The 27,300-nt window shown below is 51.2% G+C and overlaps 1 protein-coding gene across 2 annotated transcripts; it reads left to right on the top strand.

The window, feature by feature from the left end:
- The first annotated feature begins 234 nt into the window (after nucleotides 1–234).
- ESPL1 (extra spindle pole bodies like 1, separase) lies at nucleotides 235–26,483 on the top strand. 2 transcript variants are annotated; one of them, XM_008003410.3, is made up of 31 exons: nucleotides 235–289; nucleotides 707–799; nucleotides 969–2,030; nucleotides 2,323–2,427; nucleotides 2,593–2,713; nucleotides 5,299–5,435; nucleotides 6,570–6,763; nucleotides 8,378–8,617; nucleotides 8,841–8,985; nucleotides 9,221–9,359; nucleotides 9,576–9,715; nucleotides 11,485–11,619; nucleotides 13,985–14,104; nucleotides 14,747–14,918; nucleotides 15,601–15,729; nucleotides 15,853–16,009; nucleotides 16,840–16,949; nucleotides 18,653–19,641; nucleotides 20,736–21,105; nucleotides 21,302–21,463; nucleotides 21,847–22,060; nucleotides 22,161–22,351; nucleotides 22,838–22,965; nucleotides 23,102–23,224; nucleotides 23,714–23,869; nucleotides 24,556–24,726; nucleotides 24,850–24,954; nucleotides 25,127–25,242; nucleotides 25,423–25,506; nucleotides 25,654–25,818; nucleotides 26,114–26,483. In XM_008003410.3, the coding sequence occupies exons 2-31, from the start codon at nucleotides 719–721 to the stop codon at nucleotides 26,313–26,315; spliced, it is 6,363 nt and encodes a 2,120-aa protein (XP_008001601.3). In that variant the 5' UTR covers nucleotides 235–289; nucleotides 707–718; the 3' UTR covers nucleotides 26,316–26,483. The 2 variants fall into 2 exon arrangements, with proteins under 2 accessions (XP_008001601.3, XP_008001602.3); XM_008003411.3 differs by lacking the exon at nucleotides 235–289 and adding an exon at nucleotides 339–358.
- The last annotated feature ends 817 nt before the right edge of the window (nucleotides 26,484–27,300 follow it).

A 27,300-nucleotide genomic window follows, 5' to 3' on the forward strand; every position in this document is an offset into this window, starting at 1 on the left:
GGGTGGCATTACCGATAGCGACTAAGCGACGGGTAGCTGAGAAACTGAGCTCTGACTGGAAAAAACGGGGAAACCCGCACTCCCAAGCAGCCTTAACGCACAACGCAGCAAGACCCTCCGGGGCGCCGCGGGAGCGCGCAGCGCGGCGGGTAAACTACAACTCCCAGCGTGCCGCGCGCCCGGCGTTACGCCGCGCCCGCTGATTGGCAGTCGCGGATATTTGAAAGGAGGGGCTGGCGCGGAAAACGAAGGTTACATTTTGGATCCTCGCGGAGTACTGGTCAGGCGGGTAAGTCCTGTACTTAGGAAAGAGGGCGACCTCTGGAGCGGTAAGGCCGGAAGGGACTCGTCAGCGTGGGTACGTGCCGAAGTGAAGGGGATCCCCGGCGCTGACGCGAGGAGAGGCGAGGGTGGCTCCTGGAGGGAGTGTCGGGAGTCCTTGGGATGGCCCCGGGGCGCTGAAGGGCTGGGCCGAGGCCTCTGGGGTAGCGCGGCGAGTGGTATGGTAGTGCGGTCGGGGATCTGCCCGGAGGAAGGAAGAGCGGAATCGTCCGTTTATAACGGGAGCACGGCGTCCTGGCGTGGGTTTTCTCCCCGATGAAATTTCTGGTGTGATTCTTTGCCTCTTTCCACGACCTTCAGCCCTCTTCCCTTCCTCCAGTTAGCTTCATTACCGATCTTCTCTAATTGGTCTCTTTTTCCCTAGCTCTCCGGTGTCATGAGGAACTTCAAAGGAGTCAACTTTGGGACTCTGCTAAGCAGCCAGAAGGAGGCTGAAGAGTTGCTGCCTGACTTGAAGGTGGGGGTGCTGCCTGGCCCGGGGTACACCTGGCTTTCCAAACTGAGCTGTTTTGTGTTTGCCTTTTGAAGAGATGGATAAGTTGGGGACCCTCTCTGAGCAACCCTATTTCTTTCTCTACCTCTTTCCTGCCTTTGCTAGCCCCATTCATATCTTTCTCTTCTTCTAGGAGTTCCTGTCCAACCCTCCAGCTGGTTTTCCCAGCAGCCGATCTGATGCTGAGAGGAGACAAGCTTGTGATGCCATCCTGAGGGCTTGCAACCAGCAGCTGACTGCTAAGCTAGCTTGCCCTAGGCATCTGGGGAGCCTGCTGGAGCTGGCAGAGCTGGCCTGTGATGGCTACTTAGTGTCTACCCCCCAGCGTCCTCCTCTCTACCTGGAACGAATTCTCTTCGTCTTATTGCGGAATGCTGCTGCACAAGGAAGCCCAGAGGCCACACTCCGCCTTGCTCAGCCCCTCCATGCCTGCTTGGTGCAGTGCTGTCGCCAGGCTGCTCCCCAGGACTATGAGGCCGTGGCTCGGGGCAGCTTTTCTCTGCTTTGGAAGGGGGCAGAAGCCCTGTTGGAACGGCGAGCTGCATTCACAGCTCGGCTGAAGGCCTTGAGCTTCCTAGTACTTTTGGAGGATGAAAGTACCCCTTGTGAGGTTCCTCACTTTGCCTCTCCAACAGCCTGTCGAGTGGTAGCTGCCCATCAGCTATTCGATGCCAGTGGCATTGGTCTAAATGAAGCAGATGCTGATTTCCTAGATGACCTGCTCTCCAGGCACGTGATCAGAGCCTTGGTGGGTGAGAGAGGGAGCTCTTCTGGGCTTCTTTCTCCCCAGAGGGCCCTCTGCCTCTTGGAGCTCACCTTGGAACACTGCCGTCGCTTATGCTGGAGCTGCCACCATGACAAAGCCATCAGCGCAGTGGCAAAGGCTCATAGTTACCTAAGGAACACCAATCTAGCCCCTAGCCTTCAGCTCTGTCAGCTGGGGATTAAGCTGCTGCAGGCTGGGGAGGAAGGACCTCAGGCAGTGGCCAAGCTTCTGATCAAGGCATCAGCTGTCCTGAGCAAGAGTATGGAGGCACCATCACCCCCGCTTCGGGCATTGTATGAGAGCTGCCAGTTCTTCCTTTCAGGCCTGGAACGAGGCACCAAGAGGCGCTATAGACTTGATGCCATTCTGAGCCTCTTTGCTTTTCTTGGAGGGTACTGCTCTCTTCTGCAGCAGCTGCGGGATGATGGTGTGAGTTAAGGACCTGGATGTAGGGTGGGGACATGGTCTGTGGACTCACTACCAGCCTAGGGTATTTGGCAAGATCTGGAAGTCCTGGCTCCCTCCTTGTTAAGCTGCTCTCTGGACTGTGCCTAGTGAGCTAGGAAGCAGCCTAGTCTATCCTCAGAGGGCAGTGGCCCTTCTGGATATCCTTCCTCGTGCTCCCTGGGCTCTGTCAGCTCTCCAGGACTCTGGGTCAGTCTTCAGCTTGAAGCCCTCTTTATCTCTGCTCCTCATACCAACCTTCTGCTTCATTCCTCAGGTGTGTGGGGGCTCCTCCAAGCAACAGCAGTCTTTTCTTCAGATGTACTTTCAGGGACTTCACCTCTACACTGTGGTGGTTTATGACTTTGCCCAAGGCTGTCAGGTACTGTCTGGGAATCAAGGAACCTGGACTAGGCTCATAGGGTTTGGGGTTGCTCCACTGCCCTCAAACAGCTTTGGGGTTGCTTGGCTTTGGGTGTGGAATGGAATGGAGGTCATCTTGGACCCAGCATGACTCCTCACCCTCAAACCCTTCTTGTCCCTTCAGATAGTTGATTTGACTGACCTGGCCCAACTAGTGGAGAGTTGCAAATCTACCGTTGTCTGGATGCTGGAGGCCTTAGAGGGCCTGTCGGGCCAAGAGCTGACGGACTACATGGGGATGACCGGTTAGTGCCCTGGGTCCCAGACACAGAGTGTGGGAGGGTCATCACCCATCAGGCAGGTGAATAGTACTTGCTGCATGGTTCTGACCACTGTGAGGGTTCCTCATGGTTCAAGGAGGCAGTGAAAGAAATGTTTATAAGTACCAGCTACTCTATGTTTAACACCAGTAGAGAAGTGATGAGGCTAACTTATAGCAGCAGACACTATTTCCTTGACTGGAATCTAACTTGGCATTAACAGTTGTACCTAATATGCAACCTTATGACCTTTCAATATATTTTTTATTTCTATTTTTTTAATGTTTTCTTTCTTTCTTCCCTTCCTTCCTTCCTTCCTTTATTTCTTTTCTTCCTTTCTCTTTCTCTCTTTCTTTCTTGAGTCTAGTTCTGTCACCAGACTGGAGTACAGTGGTACGATCTCGGCTCACTGCAACCTCCACCTCCTGAGTTCAAGCGATTCTCCTGCCTTAGCCTCCTGAGTAGCTGGGATTACAGGCACATGCCACCACACCCAGCTAATTTTTGTATTTTTAGTAGAGATGGGGTTTCACAGTGTTGGCCAGGATGGTCTCGGTCTCCTGACCTTGTGATCCACTCACTTCGGCCTCCCAAAGTGCTGGAATTACAGGTGTGAGCCACTGTGCCTGGCCGATGTTTTCTTTTTTTTCTTTTTCTTCACTTATCAGAATCCAGAAATCATTACAAATGACCTTTCTGTATATTTAAGTGGTTGGTTTTGTTTTGTTTTGTTTTGTTTTTTTTTTTGAGACGGAGTCTTGCTCTGTCACCCGGGCTGGAGTGCAGTGGCCGAATGTCAGCTCACTGCAAGCTCCGCCTCCCGGGTTTACGCCATTCTCTTGCCTCAGCCTCCCGAGTAGCTGGGACTACAGGCGCCCGCCACCTCACCCGGCTAATTTTTTGTATTTTTAGTAGAGACGGGGTTTCACCGTGTTAGCCAGGATGGTCTCGATCTCCTGACCTTGTGATCCGCCCATCTCGGCCTCCCAAAGTGCTGGGATTACAGGCTTGAGCCACCGCGCCCGGCCTTTTTTTTTTTTTTTGAAACAAGATCTTGCTCTGTCGCCTAGGCTGGAATGCACTGGCACAACACAGTCTCAACCTCCTGGGCTCAAGCAATCCTCCCACCTCAGCCCCCCAAGCTCACCTTGCAAGTTCAAGCGACTCACCTGCCTCAGCCTCCCAAGTAGCTGGGACTGCAGGCATGCACCACTACGCCTGGCTGATTTCTGTATTTTTTGTAGAGACGAGGTCTCACCATGTTGTCCAGACTGGTCTCGAACTCCTGGACTCAAGTGATCTGCCTGCCTTGGCCTCCCTGAAACCCTGTCTCTACTAAAAATACAAAATTAGCCAGGCAGGGTGGTGCATGCCTGTAATCCCAGCTACTTGGGAGGCTGAGGCAGGAGAGTCACTTGAACCTGCAAGGTGGAGATTGCAGTGAGCTGAGATTGCGCCATTGCACTTCAGCCTGGGCAACAGGGCACTCGAGCCTGGGCAACAAGAGCGAAACTCCATCTCAAAAAAAAAGGAAAATTCTTCCCACAGAGTACTGAAGACTGACTTTATTTTTTCCCAGTCATCTGTATTGATGGCCAAGAAGCTGCATAAATAAGTTATTATCATTTATTCATTCAGCAAATATTTGTTGAGTATTCACTGTGTGTGATGCACTATTTTGAGTACTTGGATGTGTCAGTAAACAAAACAAAGATTCCTTCCCTCATGGAGCCACATTCTAGTTTGGGGGAAAAGAGAAACAGATTCAGTAAATAAGTGAATTATCAACATATTAGAAAGTAATAAGAAATGTGAGGGAAAAGGAAAAGTAGAGCAGGATAAGAAAGGGAATTGGGGCCGGGCGCGGTGGCTCAAGCCTGTAATCCCAGCACTTTGGGAGGCCGAGGCGGGCGGATCACAAGGTCAGGAGATCGAGACCATCCTGGCTAACACCGTGAAACCCCGTCTCTACTAAAAAAATACAAAAAACTAGCCGGGCGTGGTGGTGGGCGCCTGTAGTCCCAGCTACTTGGGAGGCCGAGGCAGGAGAATGGCGTGAACCCGGGGGCGGAGCTTGCAGTGAGCCGAGATCGCGCCACTGCACTCCAGCCTGGGCGACAGAGCAAGACTCCGTCTCAAAAAAAAAAAAAAAAAAAAAGGGAATTGGGAGTGTAAGGTGCATGGCGGGGGGCACGTTACCACCTTAAATCAGGTGGTCAGGGTAGACCTCATTGAGAGGGTGATGTGAAGGAGTTAGCCATGTGGGTTCCTGGAAAAGAACATCCCTGGCAGAAGAAACAGCCAGTGCTGAGGCAGGAGGGGGTCTGGTTTGTAAAACAAGTGCAGATGGGCTGAGTGGTGTGGGTTCACCGTACTAGAATGAAGGGCATGGGCCTATTTGGAGCAGGAAGGGGAGAGCCACCCCTTCCTCATTCCTAGCAGTAGGGGTTCGTGTCTGATCTGGAAGCTGCTGAGCTGACCATAGATTGAGCTAATCTCTGCTGCCTCTCCAGGAGGAGAGGGTGGTGGGAGCCATTCCTACAGTCAATTGTGCCTTTTCTCCCCTGCAGCTTCTTACACCAGTAACTTGGCCTACAGCTTCTATAGTCACAAGCTCTATGCCGAGGCCTGTGCCATCTCTGAGCCGCTCTGTCAGCACCTGGGTTTGGTGAAGCCAGGCACTTATCCTGAGGTGCCTCCTGAGAAGGTACAAGGAAATGAGAGGTGCAGGAAGGGAGCTTATGTGGTTGGGGAGTGGGGGGAGCAGGAAAGGGCCTAGCCAGCACCCTCCCTTCGAGTAGGGGGTTAGTAGCAGCATATTGGCACCAGTATTTGGAGCAGTGTTTCCCAAACCTCACTGTACTGTAACTTAGTGTTTTTCTTTAGATTGACTCACTTTTTTTTTTGTTTTTGAGATGAGTCTCGCTTGCTCTGTCGCCCAGGCTGGAGTACAGTGGCGCCATCTCGGCTCACTGCAAACTTTGCCTCCCGGGTTCACGCAATTCTCTTGCCTTAGCTTCCCAAATAGCTGGGATTACAGGTGCCTACCACCACGCCCAGCTAATTTTTGTATTTTTTGTAGAGACGGGGATTTCACCATGTTTGTTGGCCAGGCTGGTCTCAAACTCCTGACCTCTGGTGATCTGCCTGCCTGGGCCTCCCAAAGCGCTGGGATTACAGGCTCAAGCCACCATGCTGGGCAAGAACCAGTGTTCTTAAGCAAGAATACCTGTGAACTGATGCATTGGTGGGATTAGCAAGCAAGATAGGTCATAGAGGGGCTTGGGTTTCATCCTGACTGAGGTGATAAGCCTCTAAAGGATTTAAGTGAAGGCATGACAGCAGACAGGCGTTTTGGATTTCCCTGACTTCGCTGTGATGAACGGAGTGCAGGAGAAAAGACTGGGTAATCAGGCTGCTATAGTAACCTAGGCAGGGAGGGGTAGGCTGAACTGAAGCAGCTGCACAAGGGATGGAATGCAGTGGATGGGTGCAAGAAGCCAAGGATTAACCTAGTAGGTGACTGGTAGGAGGGAGAGCGAGAGAAGGGAACATCAGAGATGGCCCCACATTTCTGACTCAGGAGAAGGCAGTGCCATTTGCTGAGAAGGATTACAGGAGGAGAAGCAGGTTTTCAAGGGTGTGGATTGGAGCCTCTGAGTTGAAGGCACTCAGTATTTCATTCTTAGGTGTCTCCTGTCTTGGATGGGGGTGGCTCAGGAGGCCCACCTGCCAACCCCACCCCGCCATGTGGTGTATATACCTATGCATGTACATCCCCTTCCACCATACACACTCACTGGTTCCTCTCCAGTTTGGTCTGTTCCCTTTCTCTGGTCAGTTGCACAGGTGCTTCCGGCTACAAGTAGAGAGTTTGAAGAAACTGGGTAAACAAGCCCAGGGCTGCAAGATGGTGACTTTATGGCTGGCAGCCCTGCAACCCTGTAGCCCTGAACACATGGCTGAGCCAGTCACTTTCTGGGTTCGGGTCAAGATGGATGCGTCCAGGGCTGGAGACAAGGAGCTACAGCTAAAGTGAGTTGGGGGCCAGATGCGGTGGCTCATGCTTGTAATCCCAGCACTTTGGGAGGCCGAGGCGGGCGGATCACAAGGTCAGGAGATCGAGACCATCCTGGCTAACACGGTGAAACCCCGTCTCTACTAAAAATACAAAAAATTAGCCAGGTGTGGTGGCAGGCGCCTGTAATCCCAGCTACTTGGGGGACTGAGGCAGGAGAATGGCGTGAACGCAGGAGGCGGAGGTTGCAGTGAGCCGAGATCGTGCCACTGCACTGTGGCCTGGGCGACAGAGCAAGACTCTGTCTCAAAAAAAAAAAAAAAATTAGCTGGGCGTGGTGGCAGGTGCTTGTAATCCCAGCTACTCAGGAGGCTGACGCAGGAGAATCGCTCAAACCCCTGAGGTGGAGGTTGCAGTGAGCCGAGCTCACACCACTGCACTCCAGCCTGGGTGACAGAGGGAGACTCCGCCTCAAAAAAAAAGTGAGTTGGGAAGGGGGTCAACCATGTTTCTCCCATCGATAGGGTGGCTTTTGGTACTCATGGTCATGTCCTTTCATGTTTATATCTGAAAAAGACGGTAATTCCTTCATTCATTAGTTATTCATTGAGTGCCTACTATATGCTAGCCACTGTGCTAGGTACTTGCGGGTATAGTGGTGACAGTGGTCTTACTTTCATGGAGCTTATATTCTACTTGGGGAGATATTTTTAAAAAGGACATTTTGTGCCTGTTTTTTTTTTTTTTTTTTTTTTTAAATAGAGACAGGGTCTCACTATGTTGTCTAGGCTGGTCTTGAACTCCCAGGCTCAAGTGATCCTCCCACCTTGGCCTCTCAAAGTGCTAGGATTACAGGCATGAGCCAACGCACCTAGCCTTCATGTATGCTCTATGAAGACAACTAAACAGTGATTTGCCAAAAGATGGAGCAACTTTAGGTAGGTTATTTAGGAAAGCCCTTTTTGAAGAAGTGACAGATGAGACCTGAGGATGTGAAGGAATCTACTCTATAAAGATCTCAGGGAGCCTGGGCAACCTAGCGAGACCTTGTCCCTACTTTAAAAAAATTAGCCGAATGTGGTGGCATGAACCTATATTCTATTTACACTTAATTAGGAGACTGAAGTGGGAGAATCATGTGAGCCTGGAAGATCAAGGCTGCAGTGAACCATGATCACGCTATTGCACTCCAGCCTGGACAATAGAGTGAGACTGTCTGAAAAAAAAAAAAAAAACCTCAGGGAAGAGAATTCCTTGCAGAGAGAGTAGTAAATACAAAGGTTGCAAGGTGGGAACAAACTTCGGACCATGCTTGAGAAAGCCAGCATGCTGGGGGTAGTAGAATAGGGGTATAGGATGGAGAGCCATATGGAATGGAGGTGGTCAAGGTGGGAAGAGGCCAGGTCACACAGGGCCTTATAGGCCATGGTCAGGGCTTTGGAAATGATTCCTAGTGGGAGCCCACTGCTGTTTGTTAAACAGAGGAGCAATGCAATCTGATTTAGATTTTTAAAGCCATGACTGGAAACTTACTGAGCCTTCAGCAAGCCAAGGCTGGGGCTCCTCAGCATGGGAGCAGAGGCTATATGCCTTCTGGGCTCCACCCTGGTGCTGAGCATGCCCTCTCTCAGGACTCTGCGAGACAGCCTGAGTGGCTGGGACCCGGAGACCCTGGCCTTCCTGCTGAGGGAGGAGCTGCAGGCCTACAAGTCAGTGCGGGCTGACACTGGACAGGAACGTTTCAACATCATCTGTGACCTCCTGGAGCTGAGCCCCGAGGAGACACCAGCCGGGGCCTGGGCACGAGCCACCCACCTGGTAGAACTGGCTCAGGTGCTCTGCTACCACGACTTTGCCCAGCAGACCAACTGGTAAGGAGTAGTAGCTGCGGAGGCCACTCTTGCTTCTTGCCCTAGGTCCTCTCACGCTCTTCAGAACCAGTTTCCCTCTCCATATCCCCGAGTGCTCCCTTCATCTTGTGGCCATGGGAGCACATGCAAAGGGTGAGGCCAGCTGTTCTGCAGCCAGCCCTTTCCAGGGCACTGTGGCAGGTACTCATAGTAGGCCCAGCTTAAGCACATCTTCTCCCTGCAGCTCTGCTCTGGATGCTGTCCGGGAAGCCCTGCAGCTTCTGGAGTCTGTGAGACCTGAGGCCCAGGCCAGAGATCAGCTTCTGGATGATAAAGCACAGGCCTTGCTGTGGCTTTACATCTGTACTCTGGAAGCCAAAATGCAGGAAGTGAGTGTGGCTGCTATGGGGCTCCGTAGAACTGGGTGTAGGAATTATTGTCCCTGGGCCCCCAACAAGTTGGTATCAGCCCTTTTTTTTTGTTTTTATTTTTAGAGATGGGGTCTCTCTGTTGCCCAGGCTGGTCTTGAACCGGGCTCAATCCTCCCACCTCAGCCTGCCAAGTAGCCAGGACTATAGGCCCACACCACTGTGCCCTGTTTTATACTCCAATCTTCCCATCCAGGGTATTGAGCGGGATCGGAGAGCCCAGGCTCCCGGTAACTTGGAGGAATTTGAAGTCAATGACCTGAACTATGAAGATAAACTCCAGGAAGATCGTCTCCTATACAGTAACATTGCCTTCAACCTGGCTGCAGATGCTGGTGAGGGGTAAATGGAGTATGGTATGGGCATCTCCATGGTTTCCTAAGAGTGGAACAGGGACCCCCGGTGAGGGAGAGCCTGACCTTGTATGTAGGGTAGGAGGTTATGGAAGCAGTGGGAGGTTGATGTAAAGGGCAGAGGATGTTATGGAGGAAGGCAAGTTCTCTCCAGATTGCCCATGCTGAGACAGCAGTCATTTTCTTCTGGCTTAACAGCTCAGTCCAAATGCCTGGACCAAGCCCTGGCCCTGTGGAAGAAGCTGCTTACAAAGGGGCAGGCCCCAGCTGTACGGCGTCTCCAGCAGACAGCAGCCTCACTGCAGATCCTAGCAGCCCTCTACCAGCTGGTGGCAAAGGTAATGAGGTGGGGCATTTAGGGGGACCCATATAAATAAGGACTAAACTAGAAACAGCTCCTTCACCTTATTTGGCCTGTGAGCCTGCTGAGAAGCCATGAAAGCCAGTGATGAAGCACAGGCCTGTATCACCAGTCTTATTTTAAATCCAAGCTCCCTCATTCATTAGTGTATGGCCTTGGGCAAGTGGCTTAACCTTCTAAGCCCAAGTTTCCTTATCTCTAAAATGGGGGCCATACTACTGCCTCATGGCGTTATTCAGTGCGGCAGTGCCTGGAAGAGGTATTGTGTAATGGTGTGCTGAAATGTTAGCTTAAGTCTGGGCAACATAGCGAAATCCCATCTCTACAAGAAATAAAAAAAATATAGCCCGGTGCGGTGACATGTGCCTGTAATCCCAGCTACTCAGGTGGCTGAGGCAGGAGAATCCCTTGAGCCAGAAGGTGGAGGTTGCAGTGGGCTAAGATCGCGCCACTGCACTCCAGCCTGGGGGACAGAGCAAGACACTGTTTCATTTAAAAAAAAAAAAAAAGTTAGCTTTAATTATTAGATGATTTGTTACCTATCAGAAAAATACATAGATGCCTTTATACACAATTTTACATTCTTACATTGTTATGTGTGCCTTTTTTTTTTTTTTTTTTTTTTTTTTTTTTTGAGATGGAGTCTCACTCTATAGCCCAGGCTGGAGTGCAGTGGTGCAATCTAGGCTCACTGCAACTTCCGCCACCTGGGTTCAAATGATTCTTCTGCCTCAGCCTCCTGAGTAGCTGGGGCTATAGGTGTGCAACCACGCCTGGCTACTTTTTTGGATTTTTAGTATAGACAGGGTTTCACCATATTGGCCAGGCTGGTCTTGATCTCTTGACTTCAAGTGATCCACCTGCCCCAGCCTCCCAAAGTGCTGGGATTACAGGCATGAGCCACTGCACCCCACTTTCCCCCCCCACCCCCGAGATAGTCTTGCTCTGTCACCCAGGCTGGAGAGCGGTGGCGTGATCTCAGCTCACTGCATCCTCCGCCTCCTGGGTTCAAGCGATTCTCCTGGCTCACTCAGCCTCCTGAGCAGCTGGGATTACAGGCGCATACCACCACACCCAGCTAATTTTGTATCATTGGTAGAGATGGGGTTTCACCGTGTTGGCCAGGCTGGTCTCGAACTCCTGATCTCAGGTGACCCGCCTGCCTCAGCCTCTCAAACTGCTGGGGTTATAGTCATAAGCCACTGTGCCTGGCCTATAAGGCCATGTACATTCTTATTTCAGGGAGTTTCACAAACTTCCTGAAGCTCTACCCTAGACTCCACATTAGGAAACTTAGGAAAAAAAAAAAAGCCATTATACATGCTGTTAACTGTGAGCATTAGACCATATTTCTAGCAGGGGAAGCTACCTCAGCCCTAGATTTGAGTCTTGGTTCTGCCACATACCTGCTTGTCTAAGCAACTTAACCCATGTGAGTCTTAACTTCCTGTACTGTAAAATTGGGATTAGAGTTGTTATGAGGGTTAAATGCATTGATGCATGTAAGCCTTGGCACAGTGCCTGACACACAGTAAAAACTCAGAAAATCCTGGCTATTGATGATGAATGGCATCTAGGCTTTAAAACAGTAGGGGCAGGGTGATGATTGCTTCATCTGGGTAACCATATTCCACCCAGGCCCTGAGGTCAAACTACAGTCCAAGGTCCCAAAGGGCTGGGGAGCAGAGGGTAGAAATGGAGGCTTGAGCAGGGGTGGAGTAAACTTTGGCTGCTCTTGCTGACCAGCCCATGCAGGCTCTGGAGGTCCTCCTGCTGCTACGGATTGTCTCTGAGAGACTGAAGGACCACTCGAAGGCAGCTGGCTCCTCTTGCCACATCACCCAACTCCTCCTGACCCTCGGCTGTCCCAGCTATGCCCAGGTGAGTGCCCAACCAGCGTAGTCTGGAGACTGCAGGGGGCCTGTAGCTTTAGAGGCCCACCTCTTTTCTGAGAAGACAGGATATGAAAGGGGCAGCTTCTCAGCCTTTTACCACCACAATTGGCTGGAGAATTGTGGAGTATGGAGCAGTTGGAGGCGGCTGTAAGAAGGGGAGTCATCTTTGTCCTTCCTGCAAAACCAGTTGCTCATTAAGTTTACAGACTGCTGCAGGAACATACCGCCAGTCTTGTATTTCCTGACTGGTTCTGTTGCCCTAGTTGATGCTTCATTGCTCACATAAAGCTATCACAGTGTCTCCTGGTTGGTCTCCTTGGCCTCCAGTTTCTCCCTATTCTACTTCATCTTCTTAATGACCACTGGTAGGCACAGGTGTGATCTAATCTCTTTCCTGCTTAACCCTTTTCCCTTTTGCCCCAAGAATACTTGCCAGCGCTTGTGGTTGCAGTGTTTACCTCTGGATAACTTTGCCATGAAATATCTCACTGTTATTATTTTCGCATCACTCTAGTATATTGACTTTGAAAACAGAAGACATGATTCTGTTTATAGCATTCCGTTTTTAGTGGTGTCTTTCCATTTACAAAATATAGTCTTTTTTTTTTTTTTTTTTTTTTTTTTGAGATGGAGTTTCGCTCTTGTCGCCTAGGCTGGAGTACAATGGCGCGATCTCGGCTCACTACAACTTCCACTTCCTGAGTTTAAGCGATTCTCCTGCCTCAGCCTCCCGAGTAGCTGGGATTACAAGCACCTGCCACAATGCCTGGCTAATTTTTGTATTTTTAGTAGAGATGCAGTTTCACCATGTTGGCCAGACTGGTCTCAAACCCCTGAGCTCAGGTGATCTGCCTGCCTTGGCCTCCCAAGGTGCTGGGATTATAGGTGTGAGCCACCGCATCTGGCCAAAATATAGTAATTCTTTTCTTTTTTTTTTTGAGGTGGAGTCTCGCTCTGTCGCCCAGGCTGGAGTGCAGTGGCGCAATCTTGGCTCACTGCAACCTCCGCCTCCTGGGTTCAAACAATTCTCCTGCCTCAGCCTCCCTAGTAGCTGGGATTTCAGGCACGCACCACCACGCCCAGCTAATTTTTATTGTGTTTTTAGTAGAGACGGGGTTTCACCATATTGGCCAGGCTGCTCTCGAACTCCTGACCTTGTGATCCACCTGCCTCGGCCTCCCAAAGTGCTGGGATTACAGGCATGAGCCACTGTGCCCAGCAGCCTGCTTATTTTTTAAAATTTATTTTATTCATTTTTTGAGACAGGGTGTCACTTGTTGCCCAGGCCAGAGTGCAGTAGCATGATCATGGCTCACGGCAGCTTTGACCTTCTGCACTCAAGTGATCCTCCCACATCACCTTCCTGAGTAGCTGGGATTACAGGTACATGCCACCACACCTGGCTAATTTTTAAATGTTTTGTAGAGACAGAGTCTCACTATGTTGCCCAGGCTGGTCTTGAACTCCTGGGCTCAAGTGATCCTCCCGCCTCAGCCTCCCAAAGTGCTGATATTACACTACTACTGCTTACCCAGCTACTGCTTACTCTGTATATAGCTTTAATCTAAAAGTGGTTAACCAGGCTGGGCGCAGTGGCTCACACCTGTAATCCCAGCATTTTGGGAGGCCAAGGCGGGTGGATCACCTGAGTTCAGGAGTTCAAGACCAGCCTGACCAACATGGAGAAATCCCGTCTTTACTAAAAATACAAAAATTAGCCGGGCATGGTGGCATATGCCTGTAATCCCAGCTACTTGGGAGGTTGAGGCAGGAGATCACTTGAACCCGGGAGGCGGAGGTTGCAGTGAGTCGAGATCATACCATTGTACTCCAGCCTGGGCGACAAGAGCGAAACTCCATTCCAAAAAAAAAAAAAAGTGGTTAACCAAGTGTTAAATGCACATTTTAGAGAGTGAATCAATAACTCCTATGCAGATTATAATATCTGAAATAATGTAATATTTATTGGACATGTTGAGCATTTTGTTTATAAATGCTTTACTTCACTTTTTTTTTTTTTGAGACAGAGTCTTACTCTGTCGCCCAGGCTGGAGTACAGTGGTGTGATCTCTGTTCACTGCAACCTCTGCCTCGGGTTCAAGTGATTCTCATGCCTCAGCCTCCCGAGTAGCTGGGATTACAGCGCGTGCCACCATGCCTGGCTAATTTTTGTATTTTTAGTAGAGACAGGCTGTCACCATGTTGGCCAGGCTGGTCTTGAACTCCTGACCTCAGGTGATCTGCCCGCCTTGGCCTCCCAGGCGTGAGCCACGCAGTCACCCTTATTTACTCCACTTTCGTTTGAAGAGTGTGGCTGCCTTTCCTCATGCGCCCTGTGATTGCTTCCTTAGTTATACCTGGAAGAGGCAGCATCGAGCCTGAAGCATCTCGATCAGACCACTGACACATACCTGCTCCTTTCCCTGACCTGTGATCTACTTCGAAGTCAACTCTACTGGACTCACCAGAAGGTATTTCTCACTTTCTTCATCTCCGAAGGCCTTAGGTATTAGAAAGAATTTAGGATTTTCTTGATATTTGCCTGGCTTTTGAGAGTTCCCTGGAACTAGGCAGAATGTTCCTGACCCTGAGAGGCAGGCATATTTCCTAGCCTTGCCCTCGCCAGCGACTTGCTCACCAGTCCTCCTCTGGTAGAGATACAGTCCTTTTCCTTCTTCAAGGGCAAGGGGAAAAGTCTGTCCTGTGACGAAAAGCTGGGACAACAGTGATCCTGGGAAGGCATGGGGGTTCTGGACTAGAAATCCAGGGGATCGCAAAGACTTGAGTTTTCTCCCAAACTAGTTGTGTGACTTGGGCATGTCTTCTACCCTCTCATGCGCTAGTTTCTTCTCTACGTTTTTATCATTCCTAAATTGGTGGACAAGTCACCGGTGAGGGCAAAGCTAGGAACTGTTACTGCTTCTCAGGGTCAGGAACGTTCTGCCTAGCTCCAGGGAGATCTCGAAAGCCAGGCAAATACTCAGAAAATTATAAAATCTTTCTAATACCCAGGGCCTTCAGGGATGGGGCCACGTAATCTCCAGGGCCTCTCAAGCTCTGAAGTGCCTGTCTGACTCCACTTACTGCCTCCTCTGGCCCTTTCTCTCCTTTAGGTGACCGAGGGTGTCTCTCTGCTACTGTCTGTGCTTCAGGATCCTGCCCTCCAGAAGTCCTCCAAGGCTTGGTACTTGCTGCGTGTCCAGGCCCTGCAGTTGGTGGCAGCTTACCTTAGCCTCCCGTCAGACAGCCTCTCACACTCCCTGTGGGAGCAGCTCTGTGCCCAAGGTGAAAGAATAGGGTGGATGGCCCCCCTTGGATGACGTGTATGGTTTGTCTGCTGTCAGCTCTTCTCAAACCTCATCCCCTCTGCCAGCTGTGTGGCCCAGCCTACCTAGAACCTGTACAGAGTAGGCTTGGGATAACAGATGGGTTTCAGTTTGCCTGCTGACTCTAAACAATTGGTGACTGCCTGGAATACTAGGCTGAAAGGACTTTTTTTTTTTTTCCTGAGGCGGAGTTTCACTCTTGTTGCCCAGGCTGGAGTGCAATGGTGCAATCTCAGCTCACTGCAACCTCCGCCTCCTGGGTTCAAGTGATTCTCCTGCCTCAGTCTCCTGAGTAGCTGGGATTACTGACATGCGCCACTATGCCCAGCTAATTTTTGTATTCTTAGGAGAGATGGGGTTTCACCATGTTGGCCAGGCTGATCTCGAACTCCTGACCTCAGGTGATCCGTCTGCCTCAGCCTCCCAAAATGCTGGGATTACAGGCTTGGACCACTGCATCCAGCCAGCTGAAAGGATTCTGAGACCCCCATGGGATCTCAGAGGGAAGGAGTTATGAGATTGATTAGCTCTGCCTGCCTAAATGCAGAAGGAAGCATGGGAAGCAGGCTTTGCTGCCTTAGTAGCTAAAGGTGGTGAAGTTCTGGCTGCATCCTGTCCCTTCTTTGCCACACCCACCACAGGCTGGCAGACACCTGAGATAGCTCTCATAGACTCTCATAAGCTCCTCCGAAGCATCATCCTCCTGCTGATGGGCAGTGACATCCTCTCAACTCAGAAAGCAGCTGTGGAGACATCGTTTCTGGACTATGGTGAGTCTGGGGAGGACAGCAGGGCCCTGTTGGAATGGACAGGCTATATGAGAGGGCTGCAGTTTTTTCTCCAGAGGATCCACACTGTGGCTGAGTGATGGTTGTCTTGTCTCTTTGCTACAGGTGAAAATCTGGTACAAAAATGGCAGGTTCTTTCAGAGGTGCTGAGCTGCTCAGAGAAGCTGGTCTGCCACCTGGGCCGCCTGGGTATTGTGAGTGAAGCCAAGGCTTTTTGCTTGGAGGCCCTAAAACTTACAACAAAGCTGCAGATACCACGCCAGTGAGTACAGGGCCAGAGGGTATGGCAATGATGGCACCAGAGTGCCATGCACCCTTGAACATGGATTCCAAACTGTTCCACAGATTACATGCTATGTTTAGATGCATTAGTGGAAAAAGGCATTCCACGGCTAAGTAAGTGGGAAATGCTGAGTTAATCAAGGTTAGATGTTTTTATTTCCTGTAGGACTCTCATGTCCTTCAGTATGTGGATATACCTTGCAAATCTCCAAAAGGGAGATCTAGTGTACAGTGTTTCCCTAAGAATGTTTTCCTACAGGATCCTTTTTTTTTTTTTTTTGAGACGGAGTCTCGCTCTGTCGCCTAGGCTAGAGTGCAGTGGCGCGATCTCGGCTCACTGCAAGCTCTGCCTCCCAGGTTCACGCCATTCTCCTGCCTGAGCCTCCTGAGTAGCTGGGACTACAGGTGCCTGCCACCACGCCCAGCTAATTGTTTTGTGTTTTTAGTAGAGACGGGGTTTCACCATGTTAGCCAGGATGGTCTTAATCTCCTGACCTCGTGATCCGCCCACCTCAGCCTCCCAAAGTGCTGGGATTACAGGCGTGAGCCACTGCGCCCAGCCTCCCACGGATCCTTTTATTGAGGAATGCAGTTTGGGAAATCCTGTCCCAAGGCACAAGGAGAGTTGGGATTAGAGAGAAGAGTAGAGGGTTTTTCCCCAGGGAGCCTTTAAGTCAGCTTAAGGGAGTGAATGCCTTTTGGAGGCAGGGAAGGACTGAGGTAGCTCAGCCTGGGAAAGAAACAAAGAGAAAGACTCTCCAGGAAGACAAAGGATTCCTCTGATTGGTTCTCCTCTCCTCTCTCAACAAGGTGTGCCCTGTTCCTGGTGCTAAAGGGCGAGCTGGAGCTGGCCCGCAATGACATTGATCTCTGTCAGTCGGACCTGCAGCAGGTTCTGTTCTTGCTTGAGTCTTGCACAGGTGAGCAGCCATGTCCCCATGCCCATAGGCCGTGCTGAAATGACACACACTATAGCACATCTTTCTGTGTAAAGGTTTCATTGCCTTTTTTTAATTTTTGAGACAGTCTCGCTTTATTACCCAGGCTGCAGTGCAGTGGTGTGATCTTGGCTCACTGCAACCTCTGCCTCCCAGGTTCAAGTGATTCTCCTGCCTCAGTCTCCCCAGTAGCTGGGACTACAGGCATGCGCCACCATGCCTGGATAATTTTTTTTTATTTGTAGTAGAGACGAGGTTTCACCATGTTGGCCAGCTTGTTTTTGAACTCCTGACCTCAGGTGATCCACCCGCCTCGGCCTCCTAAAGTGCTGGGATTACAGGCATGAGCCACCGCGCCCAGCCTTTGTTCCCTTTTTAATCAGATACTGACTTCTGGTCCCATGGCAACATTCCCTTGACTTTAGTCCAACCATTGGTCTCCTTCAGACAGCCTGTCCCAGACTTGCCCTAGTTCTACTTTTCAGTGCTTCCTAATACATTTTGGCTATTTTAAATTTGATTTAGATAATATTTAGGGCCAGGCTTGGTGGCTCATGCCTGTAATCCCAGCACTTTGGAAGGCCAAGGCAGGCGGATCACGAGGTCAGGAGTTCGAGACCAGCCTGGCCAACATAGTGAAACCCCATCTCTACTAATACAAAAATTAGCCAGGTGTGGTGGCGGGCACCTGTATCCCAGCTACTCGGAAGGCTGAGGCAGGAGAATCACTTGAACCCAGGAGGCAGAGGTTGCAGTGAGCGAGATCGCTCCATTGCACTCCAGTCTGGGCGACAGTGTGAGACTCTGACCCAAAAAAAAAAAAAAAGATAATATTTAGAATTCAGGTCCTCAGTCACACTAGCCACACTTCGTGTGCTCACTAGCCACATGGCTAGTGGCTACCGTATTGAGTAGCACGAACATCCTCAGGAGGGCTGAAGCTAATCATAAAATATTGCATTTATGGCACATTTTGTCTCCTCAATCACATATACTTCTAGTACTTCATTTCCCCCACACTAGACCCCATAAAGCTGGGTGGGAGCATAGATTATTTTCATTTGTTAAATGAGAAAGTTGAGAAGTCAATGTTTGGGGCCAGGACCACAGGGTAGGAGGCAGGATTCAGGTGTGGGCCTGCTGGGACCAGCCTGCTCTTCTCAGCCATGTGGCCCCTGAGCTGCAGGTGTGGGGGCATTGTGGCCTGCATTTGATCCACCGTTGGTTGGAAAGAAAACATTAAAGATTTTACCTCCTAGGCAGGTGGATCACAAGGTCAGGAGATTGAGACCATCCTGGCTAACACTGTGAAACCCCATCTCCACTAAAAAATACAAAAAATTAGCCGGGCATGGTGGCGGGCGCCTGTAGTCCCAGCTACTCGGGAGGCTGAGGCAGGAGAATGGCGTGAACCCGGGAGGCAGAGCTTGCAGTGAGCCGAGATTGCGCCACTGCACTCCAGCCTGGGCGACAGAGTAAGACTCCATCTCAAAAAAAAAAAAAATTTTTTTTACCTAAAAAATAATAAGCCATACTAATATTTGATATGTTATATAGTAATACATATATATATACATGTACGTATATAAAACACGTATATTAGAGAGTTGGGCCCCAAAGTCGCTTAGGAAGTGCTTGATGCCATTTCTCCCCATTTTGTAATTCTTGTTCTGCCTTCTCCCCAGAGTTTGGTGGGGTGACTCAGCACCTGGACTCTGTGAAGAAGGTCCACCTACAGAAGGGGAAGCAGCAGGCCCAGGTCCCCTGTCCTCCACAGCTCCCAGAGGAGGAGCTCTTCCTAAGAGGCCCTGCTCTAGAGCTGGTGGCCACTGTGGCCAAGGAGCCTGGCCCCATAGCACCTTCTACAAATTCCTCCCCAGACTTGAAAACCAAGCCCCAGCCTATACCCAACTTCCTGTCCCATTCACCCACCTGTGACTGCTCGCTGTGTGCCAGCCCTGTCCTCACAGCAGTCTGTCTGCGCTGGGTATTAGTCACGGCAGGGGTGAGGCTGGCCATGGGCCACCAGGCCCAGGGTCTGGATCTGCTGCAGGTCGTGCTGAAGGGTTGCCCTGAAGCCACCGAGCGCCTCACCCGAGCTCTCCAAGCTTCCCTGAATCATAAAACACCCCCCACCTTGGTTCCAAGCCACTTGGATGAGATCTTAGCTCAAGCATACACACTGTTGGCACTGGAGGGCCTGAGACAGCCATCAAACAAGACCCTGCAGAAGGTTCTAGAGTCAGGGCTGAAGTTTGTAGCAGCACGGATACCCCACCTGGAGCCTTGGCGAGCCAGCCTGCTCTTGATTTGGGCCCTCACAAAGCTAGCTGACCTCAGCTGCTGTACTACCGAACTTTTTGCAAGCTCCTGGGGCTGGTGGCCACCATTAATAAAAAGTGTCCCTGGCTCAGAGCCCTCTAAGACTCAGAGCCAAAAACGTTCTGGACGAGGGCGCCAACAGGTAGCCTCTGCTCCCCTGCGCCTCAATAATACCTCTCAGAAAGGTCTGGAAGGTAGAGGACCGCCCTGCACACCTAGACCCCCAGGCCGGATCAGGCAAGCTGGCCCTCATGTCCCCTTCACCGTGTTTGAGGAAGTCTGCCCTACAAAGAGCACGCCTGAAGTTCCCCAGGCCCCCAGAGTACAACAGAGAGCCCAGACGCGCCTCAAGGTGAGGTGGGACTGTTGCTATGTGGTGGTGATGGTGTTGGATGGGGTTATTCCTGGAGGAGAATGTTTTATAGAGCAGGTGTCCCTGTGGAATAGCAGGGTCCCCAGGGCCTAGTGGAACCTTAATCTCCTGCTATCTGCAGTACCCCAACATCTTGCTTTTTTGTTTTTTGTTGTTTTTCTGTTTTTTGGGGTTTTTTTTGAGACTGAGTCTCGCTCTGTTGCCCAGGCTGGAGAGCAGTGGCGCAATCTCAGCTCACTGCAAGCTCCGCTTCTTGGGTTCACACCATTCTCCTGCCTCCGCCTCCCAAGTAGCTGGGACTACAGGCGTCCGCCACCACGCCCAGCTAATTTTTTGTATTTTTAGTAGAGATGCGGTTTCACCGTGTTACCCAGGATGGTCTCAATCTCCTGACTTCGTGATCCGCCCACCTCAGCCTCCCAAAGTACTGGGATTACAGGTGTGAGCAGCCACTGTGCCTGGCCTTTTTTTTTTTTTTTTTTTTTTTGAGACAGAGTCTCATTCTGTCACCCAGGCTGGAGTGCAATGGCGTGATCTCGGCTCACTGCAACCTCCACCTCCTGGGTTAAAGCAATTCTGCCTCAGCCTCCTGAGTAGCTGGGATTACAGGCGGGTGCCACCATACCCATCTTATTTATATATTTTTAGTAAAGATGGGGTTTCACCATGATGGCCAGGCTGGTCTCGAACTCCTGACCTCAGGTGATCCTCCCGCCTCAGCCTCCCAAAGTGCTGGGATTACAGACATGAACCACTGCGCCAGGACAACATCTTTCACAGCAAGACCTAGTTCCAAGTCTCCTTTTGCTTCAGACAGAGACATTTTCCTTAACTCTAATGTTCCTTTTACCTTTTCATCCCACCTTCTGTTCCCTCATTTTCTCCCTCATTCCCCTTCCAAGAGTCACTGCCCCTCATCTAGAGTGTTGGGTGTCATGTGGGAAGTTAGTTCTGAAATCTTCCATGGTCCTGTGGGACAGTGGCTGATGGTGCCTCCACTGCGCCACCTGCTGTCACAAAGTGTCTTGTCACTGAAGACCTCTTGGCCCTTCACCCTTTCCCTCTGATCTCAGGTGAACTTCAATGAAGACAGTGACTTGGAAGACCCTGTCTCAGCTGAGGCCTGGCTGGCAGAAGAACCTAAGAGACGGGGCACTGCTTCCCGGGGCCAGGGGCGAGCAAGGAACGTCCTGAGCCTAAAGACAGATGCCGTGGTTGCCCCAGGTAGTGCCCCTGGGAATCCTGGCCTGAGTGGCAGGAGCCGGAGGGCCAAGAAGGTGGCATCAAGACATTGTGAGGAGCAGCGTCCCCAGAGGGCCAGTGACCAGGCCAGGCCTGGCCCTGAGATCATGAGGACCATCCCTGAGGAGGAACTGAATGACAACTGGAGAGAAATGAGCTTTGAGATCCTCAGGGCCTCTGATGGGGAAGACTCAGCCTCAGGTAGGACAGCAAGGGTGAGATGGAAGGTGCATGTTTTGGGGGTTTGTTCTGGGGCAAAGCACAAGCAGTAAGTGCTTCCAAGGAAGTACAGGAAGAATGCTCTTTTGCTGACTCTAAGGGAGTGGATTACAGAAGGAAGAACAAAGAGAATGGCAGGGGGAGGGAGCACTGTGAAAAAGGCCTGCTCTCTCCCCAGGTAGGAAGGCTCCAGCGCCGGACCCTGAGGCAGCTTCTGGAGAATGGGAGCTGCTGAGGCTGGATTCCAGCAAGAAGGAGCTGCCCAGCCCATGCCCAGACAAGGAGAGTGACAAGGACCTTGGTCCTCAGCTCCGGCTCCCCTCAGCCCCTATAGCCACTGGTGAATATGCGACCCCTGATGTTGGTCACTTTGAGAGGGCTGAGCTTCTAGGACTTTTGACCCCTCTGTCTTTCCAGGCTGGATTCTGATCTGGATCCAGTAGCCTGTGAACCTGTGTTTGAATCTGTGTCTATGAGCTGTGTGCAGGTCACTTAACCTCTCCAAGCTTCTATTCCTTCTGTAAAAATGGGGTTTAGGGGGCATGGTGGAGTGAGTTGATGCCTGTTAGTTGCATGGCACCTCATTTGGCACGTTGCTCTTCATAAATGGTAGCTGCTATTTGCCATGTGGGAGGTGAGATAGGGACTCTTCCTTCTTGGAAAGTTCCTGTCAACTATGAAATAAGGAATTCAGCTGTACCAAGTATCCTGACATTCCTCTAGGTCTTTCTACCCTGGACTCCATCTGTGACTCCCTGAGTGTTGCTTTCCGGGGCATTAGTCACTGTCCTCCTAGTGGGCTCTATGCCCACCTCTGCCGCTTCCTGGCCCTGTGCCTGGGCCACCGGGATCCCTATGCCACTGCTTTCCTTGTCACCGAGTCTGTCTCCATCACCTGTCGCCACCAGCTGCTCACTCACCTCCACAGACAACTCAGGTGGGTGCCCACCATCCCCGAGACTCCTGCTGGGGCAGACTGGAGGGAGGGTCCAGACTTTGAAGGAAGGGGACCTCACCCCTCCCTGTGTTGCTTGCAGCAAGGCCCAGAAATACCGAGGATCACTTGAAATAGCAGACCAGCTGCAGGGGCTGAGCCTTCAGGAGACGCCTGGAGATGTCCCCCTGGCCCGCATCCAGCGCCTCTTTTCCTTCAGGGCTTTGGGATCTGGCCACTTCCCCCAGCCTGAAAAGGAGAGTTTCCAGGAGCGCCTGGCTCTGATCCCCAGTGGTATGCGGGCAGGCTTCTGGCCAGCTCCTCTGTCCTCTTCTGCATCTTCTTACTGAGGAGCTGGGTGAAGGAGTTTTAGGCATTGGTTAGTTTACATAGATTTATGACCCTTATGTCATACCTTTTCACCTGTTAGCATCTTAAATCAGGAAGGTTTGTTGTTTTTTTAAACCTCAACTTTGAATTACCAGCAAATTCAGTGTCTTTTCTCAGAGGTGAGTTCAGATGCCTGGGGTCTTCTGTACTAACATGAAACATACACATGATTTGAGTACCTCACTTTGTTAGTTCCTGTGAGAAACACAAAGTACAGGACATAGTCTCTGTGCACAGGGAGCTATTAGGCAAGGGAGAGCACTTTGACCTCCAGTGACCAAGGAAGCCTTCTTGATGCTGTCTTGAGTGATGGACAGGGATTGAGTGCCCAAGACAGAGAAGGGAATTCTTTCAACAGCTGAATGATTCTGGCTGTATCCTGTTTGTCAGGGGTGATCGTGTGTGTGTTGGCCCTGGCCACCCTCCAGCCCGGAACCGTGGGCAACACCCTCCTATTGACCCGGCTGGAAAAGGACAGTCCCCCGGTCAGTGTGCAAATTCCCACTGGCCAGAACAAGGTAGGATTCCTGGGCCATGGAGCGAAGTTGGGCTGGGTTGGGCTTTGGTTCAAGCTGCTCACATTCTGTGTTGGGAGAGGGAGAGAGATGGTGATCACGTGGACAGGCAGAGCTCTCACAGCCCCATCTCCCAAAGCTTCCTCTGCATTCAGTCCTGAATGAGTTTGATGCCATCCAGAAGGCACAGAAAGAGAACAGCAGCTGTACTGACAAGCGAGAATGGTGGACGGGGCGGCTGGCACTGGACCACAGGATGGAGGTATGTGCTCCTGGGGTGGGGTCAGGCCTGCCCTAGGAACGACCCGGGGGGTCCCAGTGTCTTCTCTACCAGAGGGCCTGGGTCAGTGCTAAAGCCACTTCAAATCCTTTCTGGAAGTGTAGACCTAAATTTAAAAATATGTCACCTGGGGAGAACTTCAGAGCCCAGAACTTGAAGAATATATGGGAATGGATATTTAAAGATACGCAGGAAAAAAAAGGACTTAAACCCAACTATCAGCTTCCCAGTTTTAGCTTTCATTGCCCACCTGTTAATGTTTGTCACAACAGAGGGACAGATAATAGTCTATACTCTCCCAGGCTCAGAAAATGAAAAAAGTTTCTAGATTCTTGCCTTCTATGACTAACAGAAAGATACGTAAGACAGATATGCACGTTGGAAAATGCATTTTCTCAGCTCCAGAATGTCAGTGCCTATGAGAAAGAAGCTGTTTCCTCTCCGACTAAAGGGTCTGCCCTCTGCATTCAGGTTCTCATCGCTTCCCTAGAGAAGTCTGTATTGGGCTGCTGGAAGGGGCTGCTGCTGCCGTCCAGTGAGGAGCCCAGCCCTGCCCAGGAGGCCTCTCGCCTACAGGAGCTGCTACAGGAATGTGGCTGGAAATATCCTGACCCCACTCTGCTGAAAGTGAGTGAGGAAAGCAGGGAAGGGGGCCAGGCCCAGTGACTTGCACCTGTAATCCCAGCACTTTGGGAGGCTGAGGCAGGTGGATTGCTTGAGCTCAGGAGCTTGAGACCAGCCTGGCCAACATGGTGAAACCCTGTCTCTACGAAAATACAAAAATTCGCTGGGCGTGGTGGCCGGCTCCTGTAATTCCAGCTACTCGGGAGGCTGTAGCAGAAGAATTGCTTGAACCTGGGAGGCAGAGGTTGCAGTGAGCCGAGATCGCTACACGCTAGCCTGGGTGACAGAGCGAGACTCCATCTACAAAAAGGACAGGCACTGTGGCTTAGGCCTGTAATCCCAGCACTTTGGGAGGCCGAGGCGGGTGGATCATGAGGTCAAGAGGTGGAGACCATCCTGGCCAACAGGGTGAAACCCCATCTCTACTAAAAATACAAAACTTAGCTGGGCTTGGTGGCACGTGCCTGTAGTCCCAACTACTCAGGAGGCTGAGGCAAGAGAATCACTTGAACCCAGGAGGTGGAGGTTGCAGTGAGCCGAGATTGCGCCACTGCACTCCAGCCTGGGCGACAGAGCAAGACTTTGTCTGAAAAAAAAATAAAGCAGGGAAGGGGAAGAAACTGGACTTAATCCTTTCCCAGCAGCCATCATGAATGAAGATGGTGCTCACCACCACTGTTCCCCTGCAGATCATGCTCAGTGGTGCCAGTGCCCTCACCCCTCAGGACGTTCAGGCCCTGGCCTACGGGCTGTGCCCAACCCAGCCAGAGCGAGCCCAGGAGCTCCTGAATGAGGCAGTAGGACATCTACAGGGCCTGACAGTACCAAGCAATAGCCACCTTGTCTTGGTCCTGGACAAGGTAAGGAGCTAGGGCAGAGGGGCAGTGTCTAGTGGGGAGTGAGTACCAACTCATCCCCATGCCCCTTCTGACTTCTGCATATACCTGGCTGGGGACAGTAACCTCTTAGTGCTTTTTGCCCAGGACTTGCAGAAGCTGCCGTGGGAAAGCATGCCCAGCCTCCAGGCACTGCCTGTCACCCGGCTGCCCTCCTTCCGCTTCCTACTCAGCTACTCCATCATCAAAGAGGTAAGGTTCAGGGAGTGGTGTCTGGGGATGACTGGCGATTGGGGAAGACCTCAACAAAAGGGCAGAGAAACCTGGGAAGAGAGGAGAGCGTTCTAGGAATGGCTCAGACATGGAAAGGGGCTTGGGCCTCTTGGTGAGACAAGCATCCTAATCACCAGTGTCTCCTCCTCAGTATGGGGCCTCGCCAGTGCTGAGTCAAGGGGTGGATCCGCGAAGTACCTTCTACGTCCTGAACCCTCACAATAACCTGTCAAGCACAGAGGAGCAATTTCGAGCCAATTTCAGCAGGTCAGGGGCACGAAGACAAGAAGAGGAGTGGGGAAGGGTAGACAACATACAGGGGCAACAAGCCTTTTCTCCAGAAACAGCTGTTGCAGCCCACCTTCTATTTAATGATCCCTCTGCCGTCTTTGCCATCTGACCCCTGCCATGCATTTCCCTATTCTCACTCCCGCCTTTTTCCTGCAGTGAAGCTGGCTGGAGAGGAGTGGTTGGGGAGGTGCCGAGACCCGAACAGGTGCAGGAAGCCCTGACAAAGCATGATTTGTATATGTGAGTGCTTAAGGCAGGGATGTGGGGAGAGGGCAGTCCTGAGGATGGTATCACCATGGGTCGCTTTGGGACTTGAGAGCCTCTGGAGACAAAGGCAGAGGCCAGGTACTGCTAGCTCAAGACTCATCTCACCTCCTTCTGCCTTAGCTATGCAGGGCATGGGGCTGGTGCCCGCTTCCTTGACGGGCAGGCTGTCCTGCGGCTGAGCTGCCGGGCAGTGGCCCTGCTGTTTGGCTGTAGCAGTGCGGCCCTGGCTGTGCATGGAAACCTGGAGGGGGCTGGCATCGTGCTCAAGTACATCATGGCTGGTTGGTGAGTCTCCAAGGGCAAGACCCATCCTAGGGCACTAAGACTCCTGCCCTCACCCCAGGTTCTTTCCCAGGTCTGAATCCTGCCTCTCTTGTGCCCCATTTTCCTCCTATCCCTAGTTCCCTGGCATGCCTGGACCATTTAACCCTTAGCTCCTGTCTATTCTTCTCTTGTAACCAAGGGCCAAAGGAGTTTCTCATTGGTTCAGTCCTCTCTACTCACCCACCCCACCACCAATGGTGTTTTCCTATGTATTCTGTTTTAGAGCCCTTACTTTGTATTTCTTTTCTTTTCCCAGCCCCTTGTTTCTGGGTAATCTCTGGGATGTGACTGATCGTGATATTGACCGCTACACGGAAGCTCTGCTGCAGGGCTGGCTTGGAGCAGGCCCGGGGGCCCCCCTTCTGTACTATGTAAACCAGGCCCGCCAAGCTCCCCGACTCAAGTATCTTATTGGGGCTGCACCTATAGCCTATGGCTTGCCTGTCTCTCTGCGGTAACCCCATGGAGCTGTCTTATTGATGCTAGAAGCCTCATACCTGTTCTACCTCCAAGGTTAGATTTAATCCTTAGGATAACTCTTTTAAAGTGACTTTCCCCAGTGTTTTATATGAAACATTTCCTTTTGATTTAACTTCAATATAATAAAGATACATCACTTAAACCTTGTTTTGTGTAGTTTATCTGAGAACATTTAAAGACACATCATGACTGCCCCCCTTCCTGCTATGTGGTACTGTAAGCTGACAGGAACAGCTTACAGGAGATCAAGTTTGAGTGCCTAGGGAAGAAAGACAAAGACACAGGACAAAGCCTGCTGGGCCTGGCTGGACCTCAGCAGACAAATCTGGAGGAGAAAGGGACATCAAAATGCTAAGTAGAGACAGGCCCAATGAAGGGTAGTGATAGACCCGTTGAGAGTGTTTTGGCCAGGTACTATCCGTCCATCCTTTCTTCCTGCCTCAGGTATCCTTGGAGTGGCACTAGTGTTGGTTTTTTTTTGGTTTTTTTTGAGACAGTCTTGCTCTGTTGCCCAGGCTGGAGTGCAGTGGCACAATCTTGGCTCACTGCAACCTCTGTGTGCCGGGTTCAAGCGATTCTCCTGTTCAGCCTCCCGAGTAGCTGGGACTACAGGCACATGCCACCATGTCCCACTAATTTTTGTATTTTTAATAGAGGCAGGGTTTCACCATATTGGCCAGGCTGGTCTCAAACTCCTGACCTTGTGATCCGCCCTTCTCAGCCTTCCAAAAGTGCTGGGATTACAGGCGTGAGTCACCGTGCCCAGCCATGGCACTAGTTTTAATGCCTTAGTTGCCCTGCCTCCCTCCTAAGTAGATGTTAAAGGCTACTGCTGTCTGCCCATGTACACCTGTTACACTTACCATTGCGTAACTTTAGCAGTAGAGTCTGTGGATCTGTGGAGTTCTAGTGTGGTTTTTCTCTCCAGTTGTTAAGCTCAAGGGAAGCAAATGTCTTAATCTC

This window comes from Chlorocebus sabaeus, chromosome 11 (genome assembly GCF_047675955.1).
Source record: "Chlorocebus sabaeus isolate Y175 chromosome 11, mChlSab1.0.hap1, whole genome shotgun sequence".
NCBI classification, from domain to species: domain Eukaryota; kingdom Metazoa; phylum Chordata; class Mammalia; order Primates; family Cercopithecidae; genus Chlorocebus; species Chlorocebus sabaeus.